This window comes from Scyliorhinus canicula, chromosome 4 (assembly GCF_902713615.1).
Source record: "Scyliorhinus canicula chromosome 4, sScyCan1.1, whole genome shotgun sequence".
NCBI lineage: Eukaryota > Metazoa > Chordata > Chondrichthyes > Carcharhiniformes > Scyliorhinidae > Scyliorhinus > Scyliorhinus canicula.
Genome location: NC_052149.1, coordinates 91175960 through 91200740, shown reverse-complemented (window position 1 = coordinate 91200740; position 24781 = coordinate 91175960). Strand labels below are relative to the sequence as shown.

At 46.6% G+C, this 24781-nt stretch overlaps 1 protein-coding gene across 8 annotated transcripts in view; it reads left to right on the top strand.

Moving 5' to 3' along the window:
• Window positions 1-24781, top strand: part of LOC119964797 — a 141022-nt gene that overhangs the window by 93731 nt on the left and 22510 nt on the right. For 4 of the 8 annotated variants that reach the window (XM_038794796.1, XM_038794795.1, XM_038794794.1 and 1 more), the window contains 5 exons: window positions 2809-2953; window positions 5517-5663; window positions 5834-5940; window positions 11842-11994; window positions 23482-23565. In XM_038794796.1, the coding sequence (XP_038650724.1) occupies window positions 2809-2953; window positions 5517-5663; window positions 5834-5940; window positions 11842-11994; window positions 23482-23565 (636 nt within the window). Of the gene's footprint in view, window positions 1-2808; window positions 2954-5516; window positions 5664-5833; window positions 5941-11841; window positions 11995-23461; window positions 23566-24781 lie in introns of all 8 variants that reach the window. The other 4 variants (XR_005460364.1, XM_038794798.1, XM_038794797.1 and 1 more) reach the window with 4 other exon arrangements.

The following is a 24781-nucleotide window of genomic DNA, read 5'->3' as shown; positions in this document are numbered from 1 at the left end:
CCTTTAATTTCTAACAATCAAAATCTATAAGGCAGACTTCAGAACATGTCACATGACTCTTAATTTTATCTTAAATTAAAGACATGCTCCCAAAACATCTTCTAAGGCACATCATTGTAACAAAACTTTGACTGTGGATGTATCGAAAGGCAATTTCAACTTGCAATGTCAAGAATCCATATAATGTGATTAAATAATGTCTTATCCAAATAAGTTTTCTTATTTATTTCTAATGAAATACAAGGACTGAATTTTCTGACAGGTATTAAGAATCTAACATGGGGGTTGGTTCAGGTCCCAACCCCACACGGTGTGATAAACATGCTCCCTGCTATTTTGAAATGAGTGGCAAGTAAAGGCCAAGGAACAGGGATGGCAGGTAGGTACCCACCACTGTAGGTACTCACAAGCTGAGGTGGGAGATGCCAATTTGAAAGTGGAGAGAGAGGAAGAAAACAAGCAGAGTTTAAGAGTTGGGTTAATTTAAACAGCCCTGATTTCTCCTCTCCAATACCTGTCTGTAAACAGAAAGGTGTTTTTAAAAATGTTGATTTCCCCTTTTATAAGTGATGCCGTGTTTCCCCCAACCTTTAAATTTAGTTTTTTACAATCCTCTATGAATAACTTGTGCAGCAAAGTCAAGATAAGATAAACTAAAAGGGGCTAGTTTATTTCCTTCGCACATAAAAAGCAGAAGAGGGGTTTCTCAACTTCCACCCCTTTTTGCAGGCACACAATACCACTCGCAAAATAAGGGAAAGGAAGGAGGTTCAAGCCCCGACCGCAATGAAATACAAGTTAGAGTTTTACATGTTGTCCAGAGTTCAGAATCAGACGTCTAATGAAATGTTTCTTCAGAGAGGAGGTTAACTGTTGCAGGTAGAGCTGTCTTTTCAGAAATGAGACTTCCATAATGAGAGCAGGCACGTAGAGTTAAGTTAGTCTTGAAGGCATAAGACCCAAAGTTCTAGTAGTTCACAGTTCTTTCAGTTTCCACCTGCTTGATGATAAGATGGTAGACAGTGCTGGCTGCTTGCCTGGAGCAGCTGTTTCTCTTAGAAGATCGAACAATGCTGTCTAGAACTTCAAGCAGTTTGTTAATTAAACACATGCTGACAGCTCAAGTCTTGGTCACGTGACACTGGTTTGGGTTGTTAAACAAGGCCCCTGGTTGAAAGCCATTTTGTGTTTGTACAGGTAACACTTTAGGCTGTTAGCACCAGATTGGAGACTAGGAATTGCAAGCAGCTGCTTTTGCCCCATGGCAGGGTATTTATATGATGCAAGGCATGTTGCGTTCCAGGATATTTGAGGTATTAGCCTCAAACTGCTCAAAAAACTTTCAGAAGCCAGCTTGTAACCATCTTGAGAAATCTTGTCAGCTGAGAATTTTGCAAAACAGAAAAATATATCTTATAAAGTAGTCAGGCTGATGGAATTATGCATTTATTTTCCGTCCCATCTCGAGTAAGACAACAACCACAGTTGCCCTGCCCTGACATTATAGGTGCTGAGGTGTATCTCACATAAACTATCACAACTTCCCTCCCGCTTCCTTTCCTGAGCCTACCCCATTGACATGTCTAGATTTGGCCCATGCCAACTGCAAATCCAAGTAATTATGGGAACAGGGCCTTAATACTGTAGGTCCCTTAATTTTCAAATAATTGGTTATCTGCCATTTGTTGGCAGGCGGGTAATCCAACCCCAATCCAATCTCTTTGAAACTGGCCCAGGGTTGAGATTGTTGCAGGGAAACTGCGTGAAATCTGACAAAACCAAATTGTGGACCTGCTCACCTCCAATCCAGACCCTTAATTCAATTGAAAATTTGGCCCCAACCTCAGCAAGTTTCAGTGTATGTTTAACTAGAATAGTAAAATAGATTACTTCAAATTACAGCCTTACTACACATTTTCTTTTATACACTAAAGTGATATCTTCCAGAAAATATCACGGGAATTACATACTATTGTGATTGTTTTTAACCTTTACACTTTACAGGTATGGCAAAATAAATGTGCATAGTTCATATTACATCTTAGTTTCTTTGCTATAAGTGTAAAGAAACTGACTATTGATGTTATTCTAGTCTTTGCTGTTATGGGCAACATGGTAGCATAGTGGTTAGCAATATGGCTTCACAGCGCCAGTGTCCCAGTTTCGGTTCCCGGCTTGGGTCACTGTCTGTGTGGAGTCTTAACGCTCTCCCCGTGTCTGCGTGGATTTCCTCCAGGTGTTCCGGTTTCCTCCCACAAGTACCGAAGGACATGCTGTTAGGTAATGTGGACATTCTGAATTCTCCCTCTGTGTACCTGAACAGGTGCCAGAATGTGGCGATGGGGGCTTTTCACAGGTAATTTCATTGTAGTGTTAATATAAGCCTACTTGTGACAATAAAGATTATTAAAGATTATAGTTTACTTAGTATTAATTCCTCTTGTGCTTGGAAGAGCATCTTATGATTTTGCACTTTAGAGAGCAAACTTCACTATCACTGTAAAGAAGTAGTGAATAAATCCTATCCACCCACCACTAGAATATGTTAGGCAGAGGTTTTAAAGTAGATTTTCTGAACAGCTATCCAACACAGAAATGATGCACAGTGATCAATAGAGGGACAGGTAAAAAGCCCCAAGAATATTCAAAAAATATAACTGTCTCATCCCTTGTGTGTTTCAACTTCAAGATGACAACATTGAAGCAAAACCCACTTCAGCATTATATTAGCTCTCATGTTAACAAGTATTATTATAATCTATTGTTGGTTACCAAATTTTGCAAAACTTATTTAAATTATTATTGTAGGAAATGCTTTCCCAGCCTTGGATCTTCTTATTGAGAGCTCAGATGATCATATACCACTACCAATCCCTCAGCAATGTAAACCTAAAACTTTTCTACAGCAGGCAGGAGAAAATGACAATTTATCTCGACGATGGTCTACCAAAAAGTAAGTGGACAACTGTATGTAAATTTAAAATAAATGAAGATAAATTTTGAGCAAATGCTACTTGGATATAAACGGTTTAAATTTTCATTATTATAATGATTCCTAGGTTCGTGAATCAATAGTCCAGTAAGCGTCACCAAGCAATGGTTGTATTAATATTTAAATCCTTAATTAATTGAGAATATATACCTGCATAATTAATCTCCTGTTTCTTCTGTTCTTCAAATACTTAGCCCATCTTGAGTGATTACATTTAAATACAGATGTGCACGATTGAAGCATTTTTTATTACATTCACATGTACTAAAATACAACATCAAAATTCTAATTATAAGCATTGTTTAACATATTTTAAAGCACATAAAAGCTATCTGCCAAACTAGAATATACAGAAACATGAAATAACATATATATGGTAATATTGCACTTGTCCATTTATCTATACAATACTTAAATGAGTTTGAAAATAACATCCTCCGAAGAAGTTTGAACTTGGTGGGATATGTTGTGCATGTTGCAGTCCAATATCTATAACAAAATAGCTTTTTTGTGCATCTTCTCAGATTAATAACTTTTTAAGATTGTGTGGAAATTCTCAGAATTTAACTCAGTTGCTAAATAGGGTTTCAAATTACAGAATCCCATGACATGTAATTAGACTACCGCAAGGTATTTGATAAATTCTACTCATGAGATTAAGAGTTAAACCCATAGGTGTGGGGATTCAAGGCAAAACTAGGGAATGGATGGAAAATTAACTGGAGGGAAGATGCTGAATGGGGGAGAACTGAGTGGAGTCCAGGGTTCAAAGTTGGGACCACAAAGCTTCTTATTGATATCAATCATTTCAGAAACTCAACACAAACTGATCAAATTGCAAATGTCACCATACTAGGAGCAACTGTGATATCGAAGCAGGAAGTTCAAAAATATAGGATGATTCAATCAAACTATGTGAGTAGACTGAACAGACAATAGCAGCTAAAATTTAATACAGACAAAAATAAAGTTCTGCATGTCGGGAGGAAAAATAGGTAGCATGCATGCTCAATGGAATGGTGTTGAAATAGATACGAATGATGCTAAGAGACCTAAGAGCCAATAAATTACATGGATAGAATACAAGTGAAAGGAAGTGCAGTCAGATTGTACAGTGCTGAGGGAGGCATTCAGACATTGAAAGCAATGTGTTGTCTTGAGTTATAACAAAAGACTGAAGAGACTTGTGTTTTTCAGGCTGGAATTGAGGTCTATGAGAAGTAATTTTATTAAAATGTATGCAATATATGGTATGGGAAAAAATCCAGACTATTACTTCAAATAAAAACACACTTCTGCTCTCACCCCTTCCCCTCCCTCACAAACCATAGTAGGACACCCCTTATCCTCACCTTCCACCCATCAGCCTCCATATTCAACAGATTATCATCTGCCATTTCCCTAGTTCCAGGATTATGTGACCAGCAAACACATCTTCTTGGCCCCTCTCCTTTCACATTCCAAAGAGACCATTCTCTGTGACATCCTTGTCCACTTCTTAGTCACCCGCAACATCCTTTCCAATGGCACCTTTCACGGAAGCACAGCAGATGCAACATCTGTCATTTTACCTCCTCTCTTCCCACCATCCAAGGTTGCAAACACTTTGTACAAGTGAAACAATTTACTTACTGTTTTGAATTTATTACACAATATTTGCTGCTCTCAATGTGGTCTCCTCTACACTGGGGAGACCAAATGCATACTGGGTGATCAATTTTCAGAACATCTTAATTAGTCCGGAAGCATGACTCCAAGCTTCCAGTCACCTGCCATTTTAATTTTCTACCTCACACCCACACTGACCTTTCTGTCCTTGGCCTCCTGCAGTGTTCCAATGAAGTTCAACGTTATTTTTATACAGCTGTTGTAAATCGCGCTGATGTGACATTTATTGAGGTATGAAGTCCTGGCGGGAGGGCTTACTGATGACATTATAATGTATTAACATGAGGTTTATGGCATTTTTCTCATTACGACATCGGCGAGAGGCCTGACAAATCGGAAAATGCGACCTCACCGGTGAGAAGTGCAGTTTCTGATTCTTGCCAAATTTTCTGCCAACATCGCCATTCTCACTGATGTTTAATGCAGGCTCAAAATCACTCCAATTAACTGAGTTATCTGTTCACAGTTGTTTCCAGTACTTCTGAATATTCCAGAATTTTCTTTTCTTATTTCAGGTTTCCAACATCTGCAGTATTTTTTTATTTTCTATGACAGTTCTTTTTGCATCACAATCAATCAAAATGGATGGTTTAGATGACTTTTTGATCTTGTGAACTGGAAGATGCATTCCATAGGCTAAATGTGGCACTGAAGTTTGTCATAGTGCACATGAGTTCATTCTGCCTTTTAATTGATGGTGTTCAGGTTTGAGGTGGGCAGGAGAAAAAAAGAGCCCCAAGGTTTAAAGATTGGCTACTGTACATAAAATGTACTTTGTACACAATCCAGAAGGAGGTAATTACAGTATTGTATCCATGCAAATAAATTTATTTTTCTATTTATTCTGTTACTTAAGTGAAGAAATCCTGGAGTTGCAAGATGAAGTCTCAAACCTCAAGCAAAAGCTGGAGGAAAGTCTTTCTAAGTTGTCTTATGAACCTCCATCACAGGAACAAAGATATCGGACCAAATCATGCCATAGAAAGAAAACTTCATCTACAAGGTAAAGTTCCTGACATTTCAGTGGATTTGTGAAAAATATGGGTGGGTCTTTATGATTAATCCCTGGATTGATGGGTAGTAATGGTTTTGTACCATCAGTGGCTGCGGGAATGTTTTGATCTTGGGGTTCAATTTTTTAACATTATATTTAAAATCTTTTCTATCTAACAGTAAAAGTGTGGAAGATGTTAAGTTAACCACCAGTACTTTAAACAGTCTTAAAAGAAGGCACTGTACTTGGCTAAGAGCAGATGTTGATGTTTCAGATCGGGAACTAAGTGAGTGTTGGAAAATATTACATATTATGTTCTTGCAGAATGGCCACATGTGTTATTATTTTATGAATATAAATTATTTGAATCCATAAAAAGCAAAATCGTCTAATTTCATGATTCACGTGTTTTAGGAGTATAACTTTTAGTTTGGCGATTGAAGTTTTAAAAACTAAGATAATGGAAGCACCAGGTGAGAAGCTGAGATACAGATCTAAAGTGATTTCAATTTGAAGGTGGTCTATTTTTATTTACTAAAGACAGAGTTAGAAGTGGGACAGCATCAAATAATGGGTGATCCATTTCAGTATCTTGGTGAAGACAAGATGAATGCAATTGTCTTCACAAGGGGTTTAAATTATTCATACGAGTCCCAGAGTCAAAGGGCCATTTTGAAAGAGGTTAATAACTTAAAATCTGTACCTGGGATATCCCAGGTGTGCTGAGGTGTAATGGGGATAGGTTGCCGGGGAAGTACCTTGGGCGAGATTCTCCGCCCCCCCCCCCCCCCCCCCCCGCAGGATCGCCGGGGGGGGGGGGAATCCCGCCCCCACCAGCTGCCAAATTCTCCGGCGCCGGGGTTTTGACAGGGGCGGGAATCGCGCCGCGCCGGTTGGCGGCCGCTGGCAGCAGCCTCCCTGGCAATTCACCGGCCCGTGATGGGCCGAATGGCCGCCCATTTTCGGTCAGTCCCGTCGGCGTATATTACACCAGGTATTTGCTGGCGGGACCTGGCGTCCTCCGGGGTCCTCGGGGGGGGGGGGGGGGGGGGGGGGGGGGCATCTACCCCGGGGGTTGCCCTCACGGTGGCCTGGCCCGCGATCGGGGCCCACTCTATTCTTCCTCGCCGGCCACTGTGGTCCTCCGCGATGGCCGACGCGGAGATGAAGCCCCCCCCACGCATGCGTTGGGATGACACCAGCACACGCTGGCGCTCCCACGCATGCGCCAACTTGCGCCGGCCGGCGGAGGCCCTTCGCCGCTGGTTGCCGTGCCGCCAAGCCCCTTCCGCACCGGCCGGTGGGGCGCAAACCACTCTGATGCCGGCCTAGCCCCTGATGGTGCTGGTTCACGCCACTCCTTCGTGCCGGAGTTGCCCGCCCCGCCAATTCGCACAGAATCCAGCCACTTTTGTTTCGGGTCTATCTGTGTGATCTTTAACAGAAAACAGGCAAGTTTGTATCTGACATGGAATAGCTTGGAAACAGGCAGGGAGAGCAGGCTGTCAGCTTGGAATCAGTTGAGACAGGAGCAAAGAGCTATCAAAATCAAGGATGTTTTCCGATTTTGGACTCACTGAGCAAGAAGGAAAATAGGCTCATGCTTGAGCCGGGGTATCCACAATTGAGTGGTGCTTGAAGAGAGTTGGAGGCACACCTAGCCGGATGCTAATGGAAAAATCTCAAAGAGGTTTCATACCTCAGAGAATAGCAGGAACATGACACAGAATAAAAATGGATTCCTGAGAGCTGTGACACATCTTGGTTTGTTCCTAGATGGCATGGTGGCACAGTGGTTATGTCTGCTACCTCACAGTGCCAGGGACCTGAGATCAATTCCAGCTTTGGGTGTCTGTGTGGGTTTCCTTCAAGTGCTCCAGTTTCCTCCCACAACAGTCTGCAGATATGCAGGTTAGGTAGATAGGGCATGCTAAATAACCCCTTAAGTGTTCAGGGATGTGCAGGTTAGGTTACGGATATAGGGTAGGATGGTCAGGGAAATGGACCTGGGTAGAATGCTCTTTTGGAAGGTCGGTGCAGACTCAATGGACCAAATGGTCTCCTTCTGCACTGAAGGGATTCTGTGATTCTATGAAGTGAAGGAACACTCAAGATCTTGAAAAGTATAGGGGAACTCCTGGGTAGAAATACGTCTAGAATGGAAAATGTTCAGTTGACATTTTCGGGTTTAGAGGATAAGTGTTTATGAAATTAGGCTAGTGGTACTTATAGAATCATAGAATCTACAGTGCAGAAGGAGGCCATTCAGCCTATCGAGTCTGCACCAGCACTTGGAAAGAGCAGCCTACCCAAGCCCACACCTCCACCCTATCCCCGTAATCCAGTAACCCCACCCAACCATTTTGGACACTAAGGGCAATTTAGCAAGGCCAATCCACCTGACCTGCACATCTTTGGACTGTGGGAGGAAACCGGAGCACCCGGAGGAAACCCACGCAGATACGGGTAAAATATGCAGACTTCACGCAGATAGTGACCCAAGCCGAGTTCATTTAATACTTGTACAGTTAAAGTTTTTGTTTAAAATGTGAAGATTTGTGGCATAAATTCTTCAGTTAATAACTGGAAGTTTGAATTCTTGTTTAAACTGTCTTCCTTGAGATTATATTGTAAAGTTTGCTTGCCTCATTCTCGTCATTAAAATATTTGTAAATTAAAAACTTGATATTTTGGCAGAAACCCTTCAGAGTAATTTCTCATACCTGATGAGCAGAGAGCAAGTAAATGGTGGTATGGGTGGGAATGCAGCTGTTTGAACGTGCCTCTTTCATTCTCCTCTACCTCACTGATATTTTGCTTTGTGTTATCTAAAGAGAAAGAAAACAAAATAAATATTGGTCATAAATACAGAGACTGCCACCTGGAAACCCCCCATAAGAGAGACCCCTGCCTGGAAGTCCCATAAGAGAGACTCGTGCCTGGAAGCTCCCCTTAGGAGAGACCCTGCCTGGAAGCCCCTCTTAAAAGAGACTCCCTCCCCCTCCATAAGAGACCTCTGCTTCGAAGCCCCCCACAAGTGAGACTCATGCCTGGAAGCTCCCAAGCCCCTTCATAAAAGAGACCCTTGCCAAAAGCACCCCCCCCCCCCTTTCATGAGAGAGACCAGATGCATGAAACAATGCAGCCAGCTGAGTGTGTGTCGAAGCTGTCAATCACAGCTTAGTGAAAGCAATTTCACAGAAATATGAATGAAAGGCTTGCATAGCATGTAACTGAGGAAGGATCAGAGTTCAGACCTGGAGCACTGTGAGGATAATGAAGGAAAAACATGTACTGCAAGGAATGGTTTGGGGAGCAGGTAGCTTACCTTGATTATTCTGGTATTTTTGTTGAAATTCTTCCAACACTATCAAATAATCTTGAAATCAAGCAAATTGCAGTCACTGCCACTGTAACCCTCCACGGAAGATTTTCTGCCTCATCTCTAAACAACACTTCTCTCCTCCTCCATTTCTCTGTATAGAAGCTGTCCAGGTCAAATTTCCTGCTTTTCTCTTAATTTAGGTTGTCACTACAGTCTGTCAGTTTTCTTGCTTCTCAGGAACATAAGAATTAGGAGCAGAAGTATGTAATTTGGTTACTTAAGAACTCTTATAAATTAGTCAGACAAATTTTTCCATCACAAAATCATGTTGAGTCTGCCTGATATATATAATATTTCATAGGATGTGGGTGTCACAGCAAAACCCGCATTTGTTGTCCATCCATAATCACCTTGAACTGAATCCTGCCACGCATCATTACCCATATTGTTACACTTCTCTATTGCCTTATCCTTTCTCTTTAAATTACCACATCTCCCCTTACAAACTCTCCATCCCCATTATTTAGTGTAGGATTCCTCAGTCTCTCAGCCACGTATTTCTTGGCAGCCAGAGTTGGCACACTATTCACTAGCAGCAGGATTCTCTTCTCCCACAGCTGTCAATGGGAATTCCCATTGAAACCACCCCATGTGTGACAAATGGAAGATTTTAGGAATATCGGCTTCTAAATATTAGGGCAATTTAAGTGTTAAAAACCTGGTCATAGTGTGTTTGACTGCAGTGGTCATGTTTGTAAAAAGGGTTTTGTTTTGCTTCTAGGAAATATCAGGTGAAATTGACCAGATGAATGTGGTTTGATTGGGGAAGTCCCTGGGGAGTTTATTTGCTTTTGCAGCCTGTAGCGATAATTTGTTTTTCAGCTTGGGGAGATGAGATCATTGCTGAATGGAGCCCAGGAATGCAGAGAGGCAGTTTAGTTTGGGAGAAGCTTTGGGAGAGAGAGGAACTGAATTCTGAATTGCCTGACCCTGAGTCTACAATTCTCTCACAGCAGGATCATTATAAAAGAGTAATAACATGTAAAACAGAGCAGTCTTGTCCGGTGACCAGGAAGAAGCTGAAACACGCCAGGTGAACCAGCTTTTTAAAGATATTTAGCCAGATTCTGAAGGGGTTGTGCCAGGAGCCAGATCTGTTTTGTAAAGCAAGTATTACTCTATGCCCTGCTAATTTTAAGGTAGATTCAGAGCTGGATGTTTCTTTTCTTGTTTAATAGGAAATTGAGTAACAGTGTTAAGGGGCAATGGGGGCAGCACAGTAGCATAGTGGTTAGCACAATTGCTTCACAGCTCCAGGGTCCCAGGTTCGATTCCCAGCTTGTGTCACTGTGCGGAGTCTGCACGTTCTCCCCGTGTGTGCGTGGGTTTCCTCCGGGTGCTCCGGTTTCCTCCCACAGTATAGGTTAGGTGGATTGGCCATGCTAAATTGCCCTTATGTCCAAAATTGCCCTTAGTGTTGGGTGGGATTACTGGGTTATGGGGATAGGGTGGAGATATGGTCCTGGGTAGGGTGCTCTTTCCAAGGGCCGGTGCAGACTCGATGGGCCGAATGGCCTCCTTCTGTAGTGTAAAAAAAAATTCTATGTAAGCTGTTCTTTTTGGGCGTGAAGTTAAAAAGTTTAATATTTTATTCAGAATAAAGTTTTTTAGAAACACCAAAGCCCTATTTTTTCATGCAATCACTCCTGAAGCAAATCATTCTTTCCGCACAGTCTTACAAATAAAATAAAATATTGGGGGTTCGGTCACATCCCAGCCACTGTTGGGGTACGGTCTGTGATCGTAATACACAAGGTTTAAAGCCTTAGCTGTCTGCCTCATGCAGTGTTTATATCTCATGTACCAGTTTAAACTATAGCCCTTGTTTAGAGAGAAAATATTTAAGTCTCACTAACTACTCTCCTATATGCTCGGCTAAATTATGCATCCAAGCTTCAGCTCTCACATCCTGTTGCTTATCTCTGACTCCCTCTCTTGGCTCCATTCTTTCATGTAAATGTTGCAGTGTTGTCAGTTTCCCTTAAAACATTGTAGGTTCTGTATCTTGCTGCATTGATCCCCATCTCTCCTACTGCTGCAGCCATTTATGGACCCTTTATATCCTGCACTTCACTACTTTCCAGTCTCTTTCACTCGATTAACTGGAAGGCCCCTCCATATCCTATTTAGGGGATTTTCACAGTAACTTCATTGTTTTAAATTTTTTTTAAAGAGTACCCAATTCATTTTTTCCAATTAAGGGGCAATTTAGCATGACTAATCCACCTACCCTGCATATCTTTGGGTTATGGGGGCAAAACCCACGCAAACAGGGGAGAATGTGTAAACTCTACACAGACAGTGACCCAGAGCTGGGATCGAACCTGGGACCTCGGCGCCGTGGGGCAGCAGTGCTAATCACTGCACCGCTGCGTTGCCCTGTAACTTCATTGTTAATGTAAGCCTACTTGTGACAATAATAAAGATCATTATTATTAATTGTTCACACTGTGTAAGTACAGCATTGAAAATCAAGCTTGCAAGTCACAATTCAGAAATGACTCTGTAGACTCTGTCTATCTATCAACAGTGATTGCTGTGTAGGAATATGCAACTTCTTTCCAGAATAAGAAACTTTGAGATAATGGAAGGCAAGGAGTGTCAGCTTATGCTTTGCTTCGCTCTCTCTGCCTGTTGCAACATTGAACCTTCATATTCACACACAATGGCCACATAATATGTTACTGAATGTATAGAAATAAAGTAATTTTTCCCTCAATAGTTGTAACTTAGAAGTTATTTTCTATAATTTTCTATTATACAGGAGTAATTTATTTTATTAATCAATTAATTTTATTATAGACAATGGAATGGAGGATCCCTTATTTTCCGACACACCAATATCTCTATATGCAAAACAAAGCTTCATACAGAAACCAAGAATAGCTTATTATAAACAAAGTTACTCTGAAGGCCACGAATCAAACAGGGCCTGGTTAAAAGATTCACATAAAGGTAATATTTATTTATAAAGCATTAATGGTGAACCTTTAACTGGAAATAATATTCAATTTTAATGTTGTGGTATAGTATGTAGAGAAAATTTGCTATTTCAATCATTTTATGGGAAAGCAGTTAAATGAGAAACTAAGCTATTCCCCTGAAAGTATGCTAAATAAAAGTCCAGTTAGCTGCTAAATGAAAAAGAAAAACATTTGAGATAAATATATTCAAATGTCCTTTATCCAAAATGAAACTACCAGGAAGGCAATTATTCTGATAGTTGTTGCTGTTGCTGCGGTACTTGTTTAGAAATAACCTACTTGCTGACTCTCAAGTTTGGCTTCTACTAGGCCCACTCAGCTCCTGGCCTCATATTACAGCCTTGGTTCAAACATGGGCTGAACTCCAGAGGTGAGGTGAGAGTGACTACCCTTGATATCATGGCTGCATTTGACCAAGTGTGGCATTAAGGAGCCCTAGCAACACAAGTCAATGGGAATCAGGGGAAAAACTGTCTGCTTTTTGGACTCATATCCAGCACAAAGGAAAATGGTTATGGTATTGGAGGTCAATCATCTCAGCTCCAGGACATCACTAGAGAGGATTCTGAGGGATAAGACATACAGGTTTGGAAAGACAGGGTTTGATTAGGAGTAGTCAGCACAGCTTTGTACATGGGACATCTTGCCTTACAAATTTGTTAGAGTTCTCTGATGAAGTGACCAGGAAGGTTGATGAGGGCAGGGCAGTGGATGTAGTCTATCTGGACTTCAGTAAGGCCTTTGATAAAGTTCCACATGGTAGGCTGCTCTGGAAGGATAGATCACATGGAATCCAGGGAGAGCTGGAAAATTGGATATACAATTGGTCTGATGGTAGGAAGCAGAGGGTAATGGTGGAAGGATGAATGTCGGACTGGAGGCCTGTGACTACTGGTGTGCCTCAGGGGTCAGTGCTGGGCCCATTGCTGTTTGTTATCTATTTCAATGATTTGGATGAGAATGTACAAGGCATGATCAGTAAGTTTGCAGATGGCACTAAAATAGGTGGTATTGCAGACAGTGAGGAAGGTTATCAAAAATTGCAGCAGGATCTTGATCAGCTGGGGAAATGGCAAATGGAGTTCAATACAGATAAGTGTGAGGTATTGCATTTGGAAAGTCAAATCAAGGTAAGACTTTCATGGTGAATGGTAGGACCTTGGGGAGTATCGTGGAACAGAAGGACCTTGGAGTTCAGGTGCACGGTTCTCTAAAGATGGAGTCACAGGTAGTTAGGGCAGTGAAGAAGGCTTTTGGCATGCTGGCCTTCATCAGTCAGGGCATTGAGTATAGAAGTTGGGAAGTTATGTTGCAGTTGTATAGGACGTTGGTGAGGCTGCAGTATTGGAGTATTGTGTTCAATTTTGGTCGCCTTGCTATAGGAAAGATGTTATTAAACTGGAGAGAGTGCAGAAGAGATTTACAAGGATGCTGCCAGAACTTGAGGGACTGAGTTAAAGAGAGAGATTGGACAGGCGAGGACTTTTTCCTTTGGAACGTAGGAAACTGAGGGGTGATCTTATAAAGGTGTATAAGACCATGAGAGGCATGGATAGGATGAATGCACTCAGCCTTTTTCTCAGGGTTGGGAAATCGAGAACTAGAGGGCATAGGTTTAAGTGTTTTTAAAAAATAATTTTAATTCAAATTTTCACAAAAAAGAAAACAGTAACAGAAAATTCGAAGAACAAAAAAGAACAACCCCCCCCCCTCCCCCCCCACCCCGGTGTATACAAAAGAGAAAAAAATAAATAAACGCCCGTCGTTGGCAAAGATTTAACCCAAACAAAAACAGAGACACCCCCCCCCCCCACCCTCTCCAATTTAATAAACCCCACCATATCGTTGACACAGGCTTCCACGCTTGGGGGCCTCGCATCCTTCCACTGAAGAAGAATCCTCCGCCGGGCTACTAGGGATGCAAAGGCCAGAACACCGGCCTCTTTCGCCTCCTGCACTGCCGGCTCCACTGCAACCCCAAATATTGCGAGTCCCCAGCCTGGATTGACCCTGGATCCTACCACCCTCGATACCGGCCTTGCTACACCCTTCCAAAATTCCCCCAGCGCTGGGCATGCCCAGAACATGTGGACATTGCTGGGCCCCCAGAGCACCTAATACACCTGTCCTCGCTCCCAAAAAACCGACTCATCCTTGTCCCGGTCATATGAGCCCTAAGCAGCACCTTAAACTGTATGAGGCTAAGCCTCGCACAAGAAGAGGACGAGTTCACCCTTTCCAGGGCATCCGCCTAGTCCCCTCCTCAATCTCCTCACCCAGCTCCTCCTCCCATTTACCATTCAGCTCCTCCACCGAGGCCTCGTCTACCTCCTGCATCACCTGGTACGCTTCCGAGATCCTCCCCTCTCCAACCCACACCCCCGAGAGCACCCTGTCCTGAACCCCACGCAGCATCAGCAGAGGGAACCCCGCCACCTGCCGCCTGACAAACGCCCTTACTTGCATGTACCTAAAGGTGTTCCCTGGGGGGAGCCCAAACTTCCCTTCCAGCTCACCCAGGCTCGCGAACTTCCCGTCTATGAACAGGTCCCCCAGCCTCCTGACACCTGCCCTGTGACAACTCAGGAACCCACCATCAATTCTCCCCGGAACAAACTGGTGGTTCCCTCGTATCGGGGACCCCATCAAGGCTCCCACCTCCCCCCTGTGCCGCCTCAATTGCACCCAAATCTTGAGGGTAGCTGCCACCACCGGGCTCGTGGTATACCTCGTTGGAGGGAGCGGCAGCAGCGCCGTTACCAGCGCTTCCAGGCACGTGCCCACACAGGATGCCATCTCCATCCTCTTCCATGCTGCCCCCTCCCCATCCATCACCTACTTACGCACCATTGCTGCGTTGGCAGCCCAATAATACCCACAGAGGTTGGGCAGCGCCAGCCCCCCCCCTATTCCTGCCCCGCTCCAGAAACACCCTTCTCACCCTCGGGGTCCCGTGCGCCCACACAAATCCCGTAATGCTCCTGTTAACCCGCCTGAAAAAGGCCTTCGGGATAAGGATGGGGAGGCACTGGAACAGGAACAGAAACCTCGGGAGCACCGTCATCTTGACTGACTGCACCCTACCCGCCAGAGACAGCGGGAGCATGTCCCACCTCTTAAACTCCTCCTCCATTTGCTCCACCAGCCTTGTGAGGTTAAGCTTATGCAAGGCCTCCCAGCTCCTGGCCACCTGAACCCCCAAGTACCTGAAGCCCCTCTCCGCCCTTTTCAGCGAGAGCCTCCCAATCCCCCCCTCCTGGTCCCCCAGGTGTACCACAAACAGCTCGCTTTTCCCAAAGTTAAGCTTATACCCTGAGAAATCCCCAAATTCCCGGAGAATCCTCATCACCACCGGCATTCCCTCCACCGGGTCCGCCACATACAACAAAAGGTTGTCCGCGTAGAGCAACACTCGGTGTTCCTCCCCACCCCGGACCAGCCCCCTCCAATCCCCCGACTCCCTCAGCGCCATAGCCAAGGGTTCAATTGCCAGCGCAAAAAAGTAGGGGGGACAGGGGACACCCCTGCCTCGTCCCTCAATATAATTGAAAATACTCCGACCTCCTCTTATTCGTGGCCACACTCGCCATTGTGGCCCCATACAACAGCCTCGCCCAACTGACAAACCCCTCCCCAAATCTGAACCTTTCCAGCACCTCCCAGAAGTACCCCCACTTGACCCTATCTCCGCGCCTTCTCCACTATCTCCGCCTCCCCTTCTACTGCCGGCATCATTATAACGTTCAAGAGCCTCCGTATATTAGCGTTCAGCTGCCTCCCCTTCACAAACCCCGTTTGATCCTCGTGGATAACCTGCGGCACACAGTCCTCAATCCTCGTGGCTAAGATCTTTGCCAACAACTTGGCGTCCACATTCAAGAGTGAGATCGGCCTGTATGACCCACACTGCAGGGGATCCTTGTCTCGCTTAAGAATCAAGGAGATCAGCACCCGAGACATCGTCGGGGGCAAAGCCCCCCACCTCCCTTGCCTCGTTAAAGGTCCTAACCAACAGGGGGCCCAGCAGGTCTGCATACGTCTTGTAAAATTCAACCGGGAACCCATCCGGCCCCGGCGCCTTCCCCGACTGCATATTCCCTATCCCTTTGACCAGCTCCTCAAGCTCAACTGGCACCCCCAGACCCTCCACCTGTCCCTCCTCCACCCTCGGAAATCTCAGCCGGCCTAAAAAGCGCCCCATCCCCCCCTCCTCCGCCGGAGGTTCGGACCAATATAGTCTCTCATAAAAGTCCCTGAAGACCCCATTATTGTCTACCCCCCTCCACACCACATTTACACCCCGATCCGTAACACCACCAATCTCCCTGGCCGCATCCCGCTTACGGAGCTGGTGTGCCAGCATCCTGCTCGCCTTCTCCCCATACTCGTACACCGCACCCTGAACCTTTCTCCATTGAGCCTCCGCCTTTCTGGTGGTCAACACGTCGAACTCAGCCCGAAGGCTGCGCTGCTCCCTCAACAATCCCTCCTCCGGGGCCTCCGCGTACCTCCTGTCCACCCTCACCACCTTCCCCACCAATCTCTCCCTTTCTCTCTGCTCCCCTCTCTCCCTGTGGGCCCGAATGGAGATCAACTCTCCCCGAACCACCGCCTTCAGCGCCTCCCAGACCGTCCCCACTCGGACCTCCCCATTATTGTTGGCCTCTAGATACCTCTCGATACATCCTCGAACCCGCCCCCTCACCGCCTCGTCCGCCAGCAGCCCCACCTCCAAGCGTCACAACAGGTGCTGGTCCCTCTCCTCCCCCAGCTCGAGGTCCACCCAATGCGGGGCATGGTCCGAAATGGCTATCACCGAGTACTCAGCGTCTACTACCCTCGCAATCAGCGCCCTACTCAAAACGAAAAAATCGATCCGGGAGTAGGCCTTATGCACATGGGAGAAGTATGAAAATTCCCTGGCCCTCGGCCTCGCGAACCTCCATGGATCCACCCCTCCCATCTGGTCCATAAACCCCCTCAGCACCTTAGCCGCCGCAGGCCTCCTACCCTTCCTGGAACTGGATCGATCCAGTGGCGGATCCAGCACCATGTTGAAATCCCCCCCCATTATCAGGCCCCCCGCCTCCAAATCTGGACTCCGGCCCAACATGCGTCGCATGAAACCTGCATCATCCCAATTCGGGGCGTATACATTGACCAGCACCACACACTCACCATCACGTACCTCCCGCCCCTGTCTGCCACCACACTCGACGCCTCAAACGACACCCTCTTCCCCACCAGGATCGCCACCCCTCCGGTTTTTTGCACCCAGCCCCGAATGAAACACTTGGCCCACCCACCCCTTCCTCAACCTAACCTGATCCGCCACCTTCAGGTGTGTCTCCTGAAGCATAGCCACGTCCGCCTTCAGCCCCCTCAGGTGCGCGAACACGCGGGACCGTTTGACCGGCCCATTCAGTCCCCTCACATTCCAGGTGATCAGCCGGATCGGAGGGCCATCTGCCCTCCTCCCCCGTCGACTAGCCATCACCCTTCCGTAATCCGCCACGTGCCCGCGCCCCCCGCTCAGCCCGTTCCCCACTGCGACAGACCCCCATCCCGACCCCCTCTGCATGCTCCAGCTCCTTCTTGGCCAGCCCAGCAGCAACCTGGTATCCCCCCCACCTCTCCCCCCCCCCCCCCCCCCCCCAAAACCTCCCCACCCCCCCACCCAAGCTAGGGCCCCCCTAGCTGCGTAACTCCAGTCACTGTGCTTCCGTAAGTCAGCCGACTCCTGCTGACCCCGACTACTCCCGCCACCCCAATTACCCTCCCCAGTGTCTCACACCCATTCCCTCAATGCCGACCCCGCCCCCTGCTTCTCCAGCGCGGGAGCAAAGCCCGCGCCCCCATTCCAAGCCCCACCCCCCGACCCAAAACGCGGGAAGACAGGCACATGACCCAACAGGGCCACGAACCCCACCCAAACCCGCAACCAGTGAAATAATAAAAATCCCAACATGATATGATAAAACACCCACGTAAACCGATAACAGTCCCGAAAAGCAGACAAGAAAAAACAGAACAGCAAAAAAACATCGTCCAATAGAACCAAAAAAAAAGGGCGAAAGGATATCAAGGAGGACAAAGCCTCCAGGCTGTGTACAACGTTCCCCAGCCTCCAGTCTTTAGTTCAAATACAGCTTCTCTGCCTGGTCAAAAGTCCACGCCTCCTCCGGGGAGTCAAAGTAAAGTTGGCAGTCTTTATAAGTGACCCACAGGCGTGCCGGCTGCAACAGGCCAAACTTGACCTCCTTCTTGTGGAGCACTGCCTTCGCCCGGTTAAACCCAGCCCTTCTCTTCACCACCTCCGCACTCCAGTCCTGGTAGATCCTGATCTCCGTATTCTCCCACTTGCTACTCCCCTCCCAACGAAGCACACAATCACGGACGACCAAACGTTGAAAGCGGACCAGCACCGCCCTAGGCGGCTCGTTCAGCCTGGGCTTCCGCAGCAGCACCCGATGGGCAGCTTCCAGCTCCAGGGGTCCCCGGAACGACCCCGCGCCCATCAGCGAGTTCAGCATCAGGACCACGTAGGCCCCCAAATCCAAACCTTCCAGCCCCTCCGGGAGGCCCAAGATCCGCAGATTCTTCCGGCGGGAGCGATTCTCCATCTCCTCCATCCTTGCCAACCATTTCTTGTGAAGCGCTTCATGCGACTCCACCTTCACCGCCAGGCCCAGGAGTTCGTCCTCGTTCTCCGAAACCTTCTGCTGCAGCTCCCGAATCTCCGCAGCCTGAGCTGTCTCAGTCGCCCCGAGCCTGTCCAGTGATGCCCTCAATGGCTCCAGGATCTCAGCCTTTAGTTACTGGAAGGAGCGCAGCAGCAGCTCCTGCTGCTCCCTCGCCCACTGCTGCCACACTGCCGGTTCCCCGCCTGCCGCCATCTTGTCCTTTCTGCCTCGCACCTTCTTCTGCTGCAAAGTTGATTTTCTGGTCGCTCCACTTCTAGTCCAGCCCATCCACCGGCCGCCAAACACAGAGGCTGAGTTCCCACCCGGGGAAAAGTCAAAACAGCGCCGTTGCGGGCCCTTAAAAGAGCCCGAAAGTCCAAAAATAGCGGGAGCCACCGAACGTGCGGCTTAGCACTGCATCGCCGCAACCGGAAGTCCCGGCATAGGTTTAAGTTAAGAATTAGAATTAATGGGAACCTGAGGAGCAACCTTTTTACACAGAGGATGGTACATGTGTGGAATGAGCTGCCGGAGGATGTGGTTGAGGCAGGGACATTGACAACATTTAAAAGGCATTTGGACAGATACATGGATAGGAAAGGTTTAGAGGGATATGAGCACGCAAATGAGGTTAGCTTAGATGGGCATTTTGGTTGGTATGGACCAGATTGGGCCAAAGGGCCTGAGTCCGTGCCATAGATTCTATGACTACAGGAGTTCCTCTGGGTATGTTCGTAGGCACAACAATCTTCAGCTGCTTCATCAATGACCTTTCTTCCACCAGGAGATTATTAGTGGGGATGTTTGCTGATGGATGTTCGCTGATGATTGCACATTGCACAATGTTCAGACGTTCAGAACCATTCATGACTCCTCAGATACTGAAGTAATCCATGTCCAAATGCAGCAAGACCTGGCTGACAAGTGGCAAGCAACATTTATGCTGTACAAGTGCCAGGCAATACCATCTCCATCAAGAGAGAATCTAACCATTATCCCTTGAAATTCAATCACATTACTATCAATGATCTGTTAAGATTTTATGCAGATTTTCATCTATCACCATGCTTTTCTTTTCAGAGTCCATTGTTAAAACAAGACGCTGAGATGTGAATGCTGCCCATTATGGGCGGGATAACTTTTTGGCAAATCTGCATATTAGAGCGAGGCCTCACATGTGATCCACGAGGTACATGAAGCTTTGGGATTCACCCCCTTTGCCTTGGACGAGCGTTGTTCGGCACTAGTCCCCACAGAGACCAGACAGCACTCATGGGTGTCTCCCAGGGGATCAGAGGCCCCCAGCTGCATGCCCTTTGGCTGCTGATGCCAGTTTGGCACTCTGGCAGTGCCAGCTTGGCACTGCCAAAGTGCTGGAGTTGCACTGCTAGGGTGCCACGTTAACACTGCCAACTGACAAGCTGGAATTTTTTTCATGCATGTGATTGGGCAGGGGATGCTGAGGGTGTTGGTCAGGTGGGTGTGGGGACCCTCCAATAGTTCGTTTGGGCATTGGGGAGGGTGAGGATCATTTCAGGGGCCTCGGAGATTGGGATGCCATTTAAAAACGGGCAGCACAATGGGACAATGGTTAGCACAGCTGCCTCACAACACCAGGGATCTGGTTGAATTCCAGCCTTGGCTCACTGTCTGTGTGGAGTACATGATGTGGAAATGCTGGCGTTGGACCGGGGTGAGCACAGTAAGAAGTCTTACAACACCAGGTTAAAGTCCAACAGGTTTGTTTCAAATCACTATCTTTCGGAGCACTGCTACTTCCTCAGGTGCATGGAGAGGTATGTTCCAGAAACGTGTGGAGTATGTTTTCTTTGTGTCTGCGTGGGTTTCCGTCGGGTGCTCCGGTTTCCTCCCACAGTCCAAAGATGTATTGGTAGGTGGATTGGCCATGATAAATTGCCCCTCAGTGGTCAGGCATGTGCAGGTTAGGACATGGGTGGAGTGCTCATTTGAAGGGTCGGTGCAGACTCGATGTGCCGAATGGCCTCCTTCTGCACTGTAGATTCTGATTCGCAATCTCTCGCTACACTGGGGAGGTCCGGCGAGCGGAACGTCCCACTGTACAAAATGGGGCTATGTGTGGCCTCGTCTGTGCGTTCCCTGGTTCAGACGCCTTATACAATGCGAATTGCATTGAATAGCTATGTTTTTCTTGGCACTGCGTGCGGCTAAATGTGCTCACTAGGGGACTTTGTTCCCTTTTGGGAGAATCGTGCCGTTTATCTACAGTCTGTTTAGACTTGGTGAGTGGGGCTGAATGGCTCCCCTCTTTTCCATCTCCTCATTTAACAACAGCAAATCCTTTTGTTTGGAAAAGGATAGACTTGCCAATTTAATAAGTATTGAACGGTTTACACGCTCTTTATAGCATGGTAGCATAGCACAGTTGCTTCACAGTGCCAGGGTCCCAGGTTCCCAGCTTGGGTCACTGTCTGTGCGGAGTCTGCACATTCTCCCCGTGTGTGTGTGGGTTTCCTCCAGGTGCTCCGGTTTCCTCCCACAGACCAAAGATGTGCAGGTTAGATGGATTGGCCATGCTAAATTGCCCTTAGTGTCCAAAGGAATGGGTGGAGTTGCTGGGTTATGGGGATAGAGTGGAGGCGTGGCCTGGGGTGCTCCTTCCAAGAGCTCATGCAGACGTGATGGGCCAAATGGCCAACTTCTGCACTGTAAATTCTGTGTAGTGTTCTATGTTCTATGTTCTATGATTCTAATCATAAAATAACCCAATTGGACAGATTTTCTTGAGTTTAACAGAAAGAGGTTAGCTTTATTATACTTAAACTGATCTAAGTAAAATAATGAAATACTTTTGCTCCCACGCACATGAAGTTCACAGTCACACAAATACAGATTACAGAGTGAGGAAAGATAGGTTGACTAAGTTAGAGTCCATTAAAAATAAAAACAATATATAGCCTGTAGTTTGTTGACTTAGCTGGTGGTCTCAATACTTCTAATTTAAAGGTGCAGATGACTAAGTTAGTTGCATGTTCTTCTGGAGGCAATAGTGTTGGGCAGAATTCAAGTAATCTCTGTCTCCGACAAGAGGTCCTAAATTATTACAGTCAGCAAACAGGGCTTAATACCTGGTTTGTTGGAGCGAGAGGCAGGCAGGATAGATCCCACTTGGATCTTCTCTCTCAGCTTCTCAACTGCTTGTCCTCCATTCTGCTGAAAACATACAAAGAATTGGCATGTCATGTTACCTTCCTTCTCCAACTACAAGGGGGAACCCCAATAAGGTATTGTCTGTGTATTTTTAGTGTAACTAAAAATACACATACAGCACGGGAGCACGTGATTAGCAGTGTGGCTTCACAGCGCCAGAGTCCCAGGTTCGATTCCCCGCTGGGCCACTGTCTGTGCGGAGTCTGCACGTTCTTCCCGTGTCTGCGTGGGTTTCCTCTGGGTGCTCCGGTTTTCTCCCACAGTCCAAAGACATGCAGGTTAGGTGGATTGGCCATGATAAATTGCCCTTAGTGTCCAAAAAGGTTAGGAGGGGTTATTGGGTTACAGAGATAGGGTGGAAGTGAGGGCTTAAGTGGGTCGGCGCACACTCGATGGGCCGAATGGCCTTCTGCACTGTATGTTCTATGTAACTTGAATAACTCATGTCAGGAAAGTTATTTTAGACAGAGTCCCGTAGAGTTAATGGTCTGTCTCCAAGTTAAATACCTCAGGTGAATGCCTTATTTCCTTACAATAGGACAGTAGATGTGGGGTATTTCCACATTTCCCAGGGGTTCATTGTCTTTGATTGGTTTTGCAGCATTGCTGTCTCCATTCCAATGAATTGGAATGTGAGATGAATAGTAATGAAGGTTGGGGTAGCCATCTTTAGCTATGCAGTCAAGTCTGTGTTTTAAAAAATCTCTTTTTTTGAAAGTTCATTCCATGTTTCCAGCCAGTTGGTTTAAGAATCAATGGCCCAGATCTTCTAGTCTGTGGATCGTCCACTGGAGGTAGCTCTCAAGATGTGCTACATGACCCCACAAATATGTAGGCCCCCCCCCCTCACCGAGGCCCGCAATCCATGACGCCCGATCGCCCCCTGGACGTTCATGAGACCCCCGGTGATCGATCCCCCCCCCCACCAGGGCGGCCGCAGAATGAGTCTGCAGCCGCCATGGGCCGTTCCCGACAGCTGCATGTAACTCATGATGTGGAGTTGCCGCCGTTGGACTGGGGTGAGCGCAGTAAGAAGTCTTACAACACCAGGTTAAAGTCCAACAGGTTTGTTTCAAACACTAGCTTTCAGAGCACATTCACCTGATGAAGGAGCAGTGCTCCGAAAGCTAGTGTTTGAAACAAACATGTTGGACTTTAACCTGGTGTTGTAAGACTTCTTACTGTGCTCCCTTCTAGACCTACGCCCCTTCTCACCCTTTCTTCCCAGGCCACGTCCTCTTGCCCTCTCCCCTCAGGCTACGCCTTCGCACCCTCTCGCCTCGCCGGCTACGCTTTCATTTTTGCTCCATTGTCCGCGCTTGAATTGTGTGCTGCTTCCAGCTTGTCCAATCAGCGGATGGATTCTGCAGAAGCCAACCTCTGATTAGATGAGTTGGGAACACCACAAAACCCAAATTATATTGATCTGCCTGACATGGAACCTCCTGTGAGGCTCCTGCAGAACTCCGGAGTTCCGCTGGACCCTGTTGTTATCTATTGAAACAGATTGCAGCATAGTTTATCGTAAGATTATTATTAATATTTTGTTTTAATAAAGCAATCTAGCTCAATTTTTGTATCAACAGATTTATACTCATCAACAAATGGACTTAATTTGCATGCATGGAGAATGAATAGTTGTGTTTTGTGCAGCAAGGACGCACCTCACAGTGAGTATAAGAATAATCGTTCTAATATGTGTTATAAGTATAATTTGATGTGTTGCAACTCTGTGGTTATTTTGTAACTAAAGTACGTTTTGTTATTTTTAACAAAATAACCTGATTTGAGGAGGACTGGTGTGATCAGATTTTCGAAACATTCGTTTCAGGGATGGCACAGTGGTTAGCACTGCTTCCTCACAGCGCCAGGGACTCGAGTTCAATTCCAACCGTGGGTTTTTGTGTGGAGTTTGCACTTTTTTGCTGTGTCTGTGTGGCTTTCTTCCCACATTCCAAAGATGGGCAGGTTAAGTGGATTGGCCATGCTAAGTTGCCCCTTAGTGTGTCCAACGGTTGGGTGAAAATGAAAATGAAATGAAAAATGAAAATCGCTTATTGTCAGAAGTAGGCTTCAAATGAAGTTACTGTGAAAAGCCCCTAGTCTGCACATTCCGGCACCTGTTCGGGGAGGCTGGTACGGGAATTGAACCATGCTGCTGGCCTGCCTCGGTCTGCTTTAAAAGCCAGCGATTTAACCCTGCGCTAAACCAGCCCCTATTGCAGGGGGGTGGGATTGTAGGCATGGAGTAGAGTAGTGGGCCTGGGAAGGGAGCTCTTTTGGAGGGTCGGTGCAGACTCGATGGGCCATGCCTGAGTGCAGTGCAACTGCAAGCTACCATATGGAAGGGCGGCTTCTTCACAGTGGTGCCCTGGCTGCAAAGGCCTTTTTTTAAAAATTGAGATTTATATGCCTTCTCCCTCACTTACCAGTAATGGTATCCTGCTACTGCCATAAGGCTCTGCTATGGATTATGGAGCAGAGGGCAGCGATCTTATCTTTTTCTAATTCCAATCAACTGTTACCTTCCATTTATTCAACATAATGATGTACCATCAATTGAACGCGAGACGAGTTGCTGGACAAAAGTATGGCTTTAATCAGCTAGATGTTAGCCCTGCGGTCGATTACAGTATAAGGACGACTGCCGGGAGTACTGGGTATTTATACCCCGCCCTGGAGGTGGGGTTAACTCAGCCTCTCAACCAATCGGGGAGCCGTCACATGACTGGTCTCAACCAACCGATCGAGAGGCACATGACTGACCAGGGCCAATGGTAAGCCGGTGTTCTGCACCAACGGCAGGAAGCTATGCTAATCATACCACCACATTCACCCCTTGCGGAGAAAGAAACCGGGGGGGGAGGGGGGGGGGGTCAACGAGAG